This window comes from Eurytemora carolleeae, unplaced genomic scaffold (genome assembly GCF_000591075.1).
Source record: "Eurytemora carolleeae unplaced genomic scaffold, Eaff_2.0 scaffold1183, whole genome shotgun sequence".
Classification (NCBI taxonomy): domain Eukaryota; kingdom Metazoa; phylum Arthropoda; class Copepoda; order Calanoida; family Temoridae; genus Eurytemora; species Eurytemora carolleeae.
This window is the reverse complement of record NW_019397078.1, coordinates 20,855-30,607: the sequence shown is the minus strand read 5'-3', so window position 1 is coordinate 30,607 and position 9,753 is coordinate 20,855. Positions and strand designations below refer to the sequence as shown.

The following is a 9,753-nucleotide window of genomic DNA, read 5'->3' as shown; positions in this document are numbered from 1 at the left end:
CGGCCCCCTCATGTTTGCTTAACTCTCCAGTTTAATCCTACCCCTATAGTAAAGATAAATCCCCCGGGGTTAAATCCTTTGGATTCTTCTGGAATTTATTATTCCCCCACTTTTAAAAACAAACCTAGAAACCAGAAAACATAAAATCCTGGAAAAAGAAGAACATATAAACGCGAACACAATATTTTGCTCTCCTTAGTCCATAGATTCAACCTGCTTGTTCAAAGTCTCATAAATTTTTAAGACAGGGTCGAATTTGAAGTGTCGCAACGCCTTGGGCTTTGATTTTACCGCTCTAACTTAATTCTACTTTTCTGTAGCCCTTTACATGTAAATTTTAGCAATATAACGCACTTGTTGTTAGCTTTAGTTTTTACGAAGTAATTGCAAAAAACTTGTCGATTTCTGCTTGAGAGCTTGAGACCTTTAAATCACAGTGCACTGGGTTGCTTTTAGCAATGGGTGTTTTTTTGGATATTGATTTTTTTATTTGTTACAAACAAATAATACAAATCTTTGAAAAATATTTAGTTAAATTAAGCTAATTTTAAGAGATTCAATTAATAAAAAAAAAGTAACAATAACAATTTCGAAAAAATTTACTAATGGAAACCTTTTCTATCAAAAATTATTAAAAATAAAACAATAGCTAAAGTATTTTGCATTAAAGGAAAATGATTGCTAAATTTTTTAAATTTTTTAAGAATATCTAATTTCTGCTCATTTTTTAATTAAGAGAATTCTTGAATTCTGATTGAAAACTGTTTGAGTGGTAACTACAGGTGTATCATTCTTTGTACATTAGATTTGTATCGGTGGTTTCGCAGTTACGAGGCCAAACCCTCGGTAACCCCCTCCCCCTCTTCCTCCACTCTCCAATAGACCTCAGTTAGTATCTAACCTCAGTATGAACCGTTGCACTATTTGTCCATAAATAATTTTGGCTTGTTTTATTTCTTTGAGGTAAAAAAAATGTCAAAACGGCTGAACCGATTGGAACCAAATTTTTGTTGACCTTTTATGACCCAGGATGTCAGGCTGTACAAAACTTTAAAATTATTTGAGGGTTTTTAAAATGCTGAAAATTTATTATGAAAACTTTATTCTAATGTACAGGGAACATTTAAATGCCAAGAAATATAAAAATAATTAGCAAAAAAATAATGAAAATGCGTGCAGTAAAGTTTGCAAAAACGTTTGCTTCATTTTATCACAAAGCCTTACATTGTTCAAATCTAAGAACTGGAAATGGATCGAGATGAAATTATAATTTGGTAGGAATCCGGCAGACATTTCAGACAAGACGACGGGTTTTTCAGGTTCGGTTTAAAGCCTGCTTATACATTACATTACCGTACATTTTTAGGATGATCAAAGACAAGGGAAGGTTTGTAAATCCCCTCCCCCCGATCCCTGGCTCCTCTCTCGGGGAGGTTTGTAAACCCCCTTCCCCTGGCCTCTCCCTCGGGGAGGTTTGTAAACCCCCTTCCCCTGGCCCCTCCCTCGGGGAAGTTTGTAAACCCCCTTCTCCTGGCCCCTCCCTCGGGGAGGTTTGTAAACCCCCTTCCCCGGGCCCCCCCTCGGGGAGGTTTGTAAACCCCCTTCCTCTGGCCCCTAGGATAAAGGGAAACATTATTATCTTATAAAACGCACTTTTTAACTCACGTCGAAACAAAGTTTGGATGTACCAACGGTTTCATAATATTCAGTAATTTTCCATTCCAAAATTATGAAGAAAGGTTAAGAGGATGGGATGGGTTTAAAATGGTTGTTTAAAAATATGAGATATGGTTTTATTCTTTATATCGTAAAAAAAATAAAAAATAAAAGTTCTCGCAAATATGGTTGATAGTAAAAAAATTAGAAATATATCTAAAAATTTTAATAATTACAAAATCAAACAAGTAAAATTAGAAAAAAAGTTTGCTTTTAGCTTTTTCATTATCAACCAATCTTTAAGTTTAATTTCTAAGAATGCCAGACAAAATAAACACCATATTTTTTCTTTTTTCGACCAAAGACTGAAAGCATTATGATCGTGGATTTAAGCCCCTGAATATTAAAAACTTTCAGCAAATTAGGTCCAGCCGTTTATATTATATTTATCATTTATATCATATATATATATATATATATATATATATACATATATATATGAGCGAAGAGCTTTATAATACCCATGAACTGATTAGCAAAAATAGCTTATATTGGTAGATAAAACTTTTACAAAGAGAGGGCCGTCCCGTTGATGAGATTTTGAACCGTTTAAAGGGGTTCCTTCGTAATTTGAACTGATCCTTCATTTTAATATATAGATGCATGCCCGATCGACAACAATACCTTTGACATCTTAACTTAATAAAAAGTGGAAGATATCGTCCTAATTCTGATCATTTCTCCATTGTTTCTGAAGTAAGAAATAAAATAAATAGTTTTCAATAACATATATATTGATATATAATTCACACCATTCATCCAACAAAGCTTTTAAGGGCACTGCATGTACCTTTGTGAATAAGACATGCCATTTTAAATTGGCTTAAAAACATTTTTTTACTAGTCCCACTCCCAGTCCCCTTATTTGCAAGAGCTTGTGCAAGTTATTGAAATTAGCAAAGTTATGAGTTCTATGCAGAAATGTTGTTTTCCAAGTTTTCGCCTGAAAAGTGAATTAAGCAACAGAATTTCGCTGCTTTGTTGCAATTCAAAGAAAAAGGTTTAAAATGCAAAGTTATTTCAAAACTTGAAAACTTGTTTAAACAATAACTAAACTATTTTCTGATTTTTCAAGACCTTTTACATTATTTACTTATTCAAATCTGTCTCTTTTATTTTATTCATAAAATTGAAAGAACTAAATTTCTAGAGAAAAGCATTTTATTCTACAGATCAACATGTTTTTGCAAGATTCGAAAGGTTACATATTCATTAGAAAACATCAAATAAATCATTTGCATAATAAATCATTTGCATTGTATAAAATGTTAATATTAGCGCAAAGGCTTACCAGTAATTCCTTTGTGGAATTCCTCTCCATATTAATCTACTCTGTTGATTTCCTATCTAAATCAATCTACTCCGTTGATTTTTACTCCATATTAATCTACTCCGTTGATTTCTCTCCATATCAAGTTACTCCGTAGATTTCTACTCCATATTAATCTACTCCGTTGATTTCTACCCCATACTAACCTACTCCGTTGATTTCTACTCCATATTTCTACTCTGACTCTGTTTATACTTCGGTAATCTGCAGCATTGATTCCACACTTCTGTGGGCCCTGGAACAGAGGTTTTAGTATATAGAGGGACTATGTGAGGTTTTAGTATATAGAGGGACTATGTGAGGTTTTAGTATATAGAGGGACTATGTGAGGTTTTAGTATATAGAGGGACTATGTGAGGTTTTAGTATATAGAGGGACTATGTGAGGTTTTAGTATATAGAGGGACTATGTGAGGTTTTAGTATATAGAGGAACTATGTGAGGTTTTATTATATAGAAGGACTATGTGAGGTTTTAGTATATAGAGGGACTATGTGAGGTTTTAGTATATAGAGGAACTATGTACAAGTGTACACGAAACTTTGACCTAGATTCAGCTTAGTTACAATCTTGCCACTTAGAGTTCCGTACAAGGGTTCATTTCAGGAAGATTTGAATTCAAATGTTGTAGACAGGATAGAATAGAATAAAAAAATAATCACATAAATTTATTAATGATTTAACGCATAATATGATTAAAATTAGTTTATGTAAAGTTCTAGTAACAATTAAAAATACCTCACCATCCCCCACCCCTCTAGTAGAATTTCATTTTTATCCCGGAAAAGTACTTAACTCCATCCATAAAATATTAATCAGCAGATTTTTGCTTAAAAAATGCAGTTTTTGGAAATGCTTGGTGACAGTAAAAATATTTCTGAAAAGTACTGATAAATCTACAGGAAACGTCAACAAAAAGGATATTTTTTTTTTGAGAATTTTTATCACATTTACGAAGAATTAACAACGTATTGCGTGAAATATTTTGAAAAATTAACAGTTAAACTATCTTTTATGGTCCTGGTTGGGGCAAATATTGGAGGGACTTTGGCAGAGATTCTCCTCTCTAATTACTTTTTTAGATTAAAAATATGAATTATTTTGAAGACATTTGGTATATTTGTAAATTATTTCATATCAACAAAATAATAGAAAACTGATTGCTTCCTAATAGGCTATTTAGACGATTCATAATTATTCTCTCTTCGATTAAACCAAAAGAAAATCTGACCAAACTTCTAAAGCTAAAATAGTTCACAAAAAAGCTGGAATCTTTGAATGATATTTTACTCGAGAAAAACATGCTTTAATGGAATGTTTTCCTTCCTTTAGATTGGGAAACAAGTTTGTTTTGATGATATTCAGATTTACATATGCAGATGCTACACATTAAAAAATAATGCTTTGAAACTAAATTTGATTTACAAAAATGACATTTCTCCCCCCCCCCCCTTGCAAATGCGCGCAAAAATAAGAAATTTGCGAATTCAAGTGATATCTAATACTTATTTGAGCACTTAAATATTTTAAATGGGAGGGGGGGGGGAGCTTTGAAAAATAATATTTTATGGACTTTTAAAATAAATTGCTTTGTTGCAAAAATAGGCTTTGATGTTTCAGATTGAATTCTGGTTTATTTCTGCACACATAAAGGTCAAATCCTTGCAAAAACAGTTTTAATTGTAGAAGTAATAAATTTTGCAAGCACAATGGTTCCTTTTAGATTTTCTTCCTTTAGAATATTTGCATAATTTTTCCATAACAAGTTTTTCAATTTGATTAATGTACTGTATTATGAATTTATTCAACATAAAAGATTTAAAATGAGAAGACATTTATAAAACCTGTATATATATGATTATTTATAACGTATAACATGAACCATTTAATTGTATGTAAGTAATAATACAGTGGTTTTCATTATAAATCGTAAATATTGTCGTCTTTCCTCTTGCTTTCAATCAGATTTTTCAATTTGTGAAATTTATTAAAAATTCGCTAATTTTAAAGATATAACATATATTGTTAATTATAAATGTTGCATGTAATCTGCAATCCTTTCTCTTACTTACACTTTTAACATAACAATTTCAAATTTAGCGGATTTTCCAATTTTTTTAATGGAATTCTAAATATTATTGAAAACATAAAAATTTTTAGATAAAGGAGTCGAGTCTTTGCCACAAACTCTGAATTTATAATCCCTATATCTTTGGAACCCAATGTTGTAAATCTTTGATATTTCAAACTTATATTATTTGATCTAACAGAATTCATAGTTTGAAATATCTAAGATCTACGACATTGGAATCCAAAGATATTGTGCTTAGAAAAGCAGAGTGTGTGGCAAAGACTCAATTCCTTTATCATTTTATTTGATTTTGACTGGTCTTGTAAGAAAAAAAAAAAATTTAGTCCGTTCGGTTCAACCGTTTTATCATTCAGTGAATTCAAGTAAACCAAGAGACAAGCCAAAAATTAATAAAACCCCCTCTAAGTAATAAAATATTTCCTAAGCTTTATCATCCCTCTAGAAATATATTAACTCGTTTAAACAGTCGTTTAGATTTATATATTACAGAACTCGACAATACTCTGCTCTTATACAATGGAATAAAAGTTGGAGAACAACCAAAATCCGGGAAATTTTTCTAAAAGTGATAAAATCGCAAAGCTCTCATCATGATGTGGACCACCTGCCTTATTTTCATGTTTCTCTTGGCAGGTAAATACATTTTTTTTGTAAAAAAATATTTTTTTGAGATTTTAATTTAACCATTTTCAAAGATTCATATTAAAAAAACTTTTTTTATCAATTTTTTTTATTTTGGTCTACAAATTTCTGGACCTTTAAGTTTTCATCAATAAAAATGAATAAATGGAATCAAGTAAATATATTAAGGATTTCAGTATTTTCAAAATAAAATTTTTTAATTAATCCAAAACATTTTAATCAAATTGATGACTAGCTTAAAGCATTTGGAAGATTATTTTTTAAACTACAAAGTTTTGAGAATTTAGTCAAATTCCACTCGGTTGAAACATATATAAACAGTATCTTCTAACTCATTTGGTTAGTTTATATTAGTTTATGTTTTTGAGAAGATTAAGAATCACAAAGTTTGTTCTCTTACTTCAAGTTATCCCTCTGCAATCCCAATATTTATTAACCTGAACGTACCTAAATATATTACTTTATACATTGTCTGTAAATCTAAATGTGCTTACTAAACATGATTAAAACATGCATTTTGATTAGGTTAACTACGTTTATATCTATCCATGTTAATCTTTAAATCAGTATATTCAACTTAAATTACGCTGTAAACATGTGTGGAGATAGGTTAACTACGTTGTATCTATACTCGCTAATCTTATAAATACGTACATTAAACTTAAACTACGCTGTATATATGTATTGACATAAAACTTAAAATTACATTGATTCACGTTAACTTGTAACATAAGATATCTAAATAAACAAGTTGATATAGAGACTCCGCATTGATTACAGTATTGAGAGTATTTTGGTTCTCGTTGAAACATACAAGTTGAGATCGTGCCCATAGTTTTAGCATTGATAGATTACTAGCTTGTGTCTGTATTGACATTCAGAGCTGACAAGATCGTACCCAGTGGTTTAGCATTGATAGATTACTAGCTTGTGTCTGTATTGACATTCAGAGCTGACAAGATCGTTCCCCCAATGGTTTTGCATTGATAGATTACTACCTTGTGTCTGTATTGATATTCAGAGCTGACAAGATCGTTCCCCAGTAGTTTGGCATTGATAGATTTCTAGCTTGTGCCTGTATTGACATTCAGAGCTGACAAGATCGTACCCAGTGGTTTAGCATCGATAGATTACTATCTTGTGTCTTTATTGACATTCAGAGCTGACAAGATCGTGCCCAGTGGTTTATTATTGATAGATTACTAGCTTGTGTCTGTATTGACATTCAGAGCTGACAAGATCATGCCCAGTGGTTTATTATTAATAGATTACTAGCTTGTGTCTGTATCGACATTCAGAGCTGACAAGATCGTGCCCAGTGGTTTAGCATTGATAGATTAATAGCTTGTGTCTGTATTGACATTTAGACCTGACAAGATCGTGCTCAGTGGTTTAGCATTGATAGATAACTAGCTTGGGGCTATTGGCATTCAGAGCTGACAAGATCGTGCCCCCAGTGGTTTGGCATTGATAGATTACTAGCTTGTGTCTGTATTGAAATTTAGAGCAGACAAGATCATGCCCCCAGTGGTTTAGCATTGATAGATTACTAGCTTGTGTCTGTATTGACATTCAGAGCTGACAAGATCGTGCCCAGTGGTTTAGCATTGATAGATTACTAGCTTCTGTCTGTATTGACATTCAGAGCTGACAAGATCGTGTCCAGTGGTTTGGCATTGATAGATTACTAGCTTCTGTCCGTATTGACATTCAGAGCTGACAAGATCATGCCCAGTGGTTTAGCATTGATAGATTTCTAGCTTGTGTCTGAATTGACATTCAGAGTTGACAAGATCGTGCCCAGTGGTTTAGCATTGATAGAATACCTAGCTTGTGTCTGTATTGACATTTAGAGCTGACAAGATCGTGCCCAGTGGTTTGGAATTGATAAATTTCTAGCTTGTGTCTGTATTGATATTTATAGATGACGAGCTTGTGTCTGAATTGACATTTATAGCAAAATACGAGTGAGTTGTACCTGGATTGATACAGTTCTGACATTTACAACAAGGCACCCCTGTAATAAATCTAGGTCCTGAGATTACGCTACTCAAAGTCTAATTACAGTCTCACTGACTCTATCTCTAGCCAAACTCAATGCTCTCAGTCTCTAGCCAAAACTCAAGGCTCTGTATACGTCCGTATAACACAAAGGTTCATGTAGTAATAAATTTATGTATATACAGGTAAATCAAACTGACCGGATCAGCCGGTCAGAGCAACATTAAGATAGATAAGACATATATTGATAACATAGATAATAAAGATCGTGATAAGCATTACAACAAAAAATGCTACACCCCTAGACCGATTTGCCTCAAATTTTTATTGGGGAATTCGGTAGAGCAACGGTTCTTAGCATAGTTTTGAGATTGTAATTTTAGTGAGTAGACTTTTATCGGGAAAAATATCTAAAATCGTATTTTACGACAATGGGGCAAAAAAAACAATCGGTGGGACTAATATTGTTACCTCTTTTTGGGGTGTCTGGGTACACAGTGATCCAATGATTGCTGGCTCTCCCGAAAAAATCTATATATATATATAAATTTATATACTTTGCTTGTCTGTCAACGTCAAAACGGCTGAACCGATAGTGCACAAACTTTTCGTATGATTGCGCGTGACCCCAGGGAAGGATTATGGATGATCGAATTTTCAAAAATTTGCCTCTAAAAAATTCGATTTTTGAGAATCCACAAATTTTTTTACGGAATCCGCGAAATTTTGTTTGTTTGTTTTATAATGTCTACAAAGATAACATGTTTACAATTGAAATAGAAGATATGCGCGAAGCGCCCTAAAAGCCTTGTTCATATATATTGAGTTAAGACGACTTATAAGTCACTATATATTGGTTACACTGTTTCTTTGTGAACACTCAATAAGCAGGACTCGAATTCGATACTATCCACATGAAAAATGAATTCATTATTGGAGACAAATGGGATTTTCTAAAATGTTTTATTTGCTGAAATGATGATATTATCTATAAATCCATCTATTTTGAAAAAATAATGTGTAGATATTATCCATTATATTTATGAGACTAAATAAAGAAATGCTTCATATTATAATATAAGGCCACATTTGTAATTTTTTTTTCTCATAGTTTTGAAAATATGATTTTCAAAGAAAATATACGATTTGTTCAAAAAATGGTATTTTCAAAAGCTCTAAAAATGTTGCAGTCCCTACATCTTTGCAACCCGATGGATGATATTTCAAACTATAAATTCTGTTAGATCAAATTGTCTAAGTTTAAAATTCAAAGGTTTACACCATCAGGTTACAAATAACGGGATTAGAAAATTTTATTTCATGAAAAAAAATCTCGAATCCTTTTGCCAAAGTATTTTTTTTCTTTTCCTTGACTTTATTTGTGTTTTCCCCATCTAACGAAGAACATAATAACGTTTAGGCAATAAACGTCAAGAATAATAACGTAAACTTTTCTAAGCAAGGAAAATAAAGTCATTTCTGGTTTTCTCAGTTTGATTTTGGTTTCATTTGCAGGAGGAATGGAATTGAGTCTTCGACACAAACTCTAATTTTCTATTTCCGATATCTTTGCAACTCAATGTCGTGGACCTTGGATATTTCAAACTATGAATTTTATTAGATCAGAAAATCCAAGTTTGAAATATCAAAAGTTAACATCTTTAGGTTGCAAAAATATAGGGATTGGAAAATTTGAGATTGTGGCACAGACTCAATTCCTTTAAAGATGAGAAAGAGGGTTTAAACTTATTACTTATGCTGGCTCAAATACCATTTTTCAGTAAGATAGTTTAGCAATCTCAAATAGAGCAAAAAATTATGAATCTATTCAATATATTTAATTATTAATTTTCCCAAAAAATTTTTTTACCGCTATTTCTTTAAGTTTTTACCTCACCATATGTGTATACTGTAAACCCTTCAACTTTCAACATTGCACATTCCCCCCTCCTTCCCCTCCCCGCTCCTTCATA

The 9,753-nt window shown here is 32.0% G+C and overlaps 1 protein-coding gene across 1 annotated transcript in view; it reads left to right on the top strand.

Moving 5' to 3' along the window:
• The first annotated feature begins 5,630 nt into the window (after positions 1-5,630).
• LOC111711657 (uncharacterized) overlaps positions 5,631-9,753 on the top strand; it is a 22,758-nt gene continuing 18,635 nt past the window's right edge. Inside the window, exon 1 of the mRNA XM_023486051.1 lies at positions 5,631-5,770. Coding sequence (XP_023341819.1) covers positions 5,728-5,770 — 43 coding nt within the window. The 5' untranslated portion in view covers positions 5,631-5,727. The remainder of the gene's footprint in view (positions 5,771-9,753) is intronic.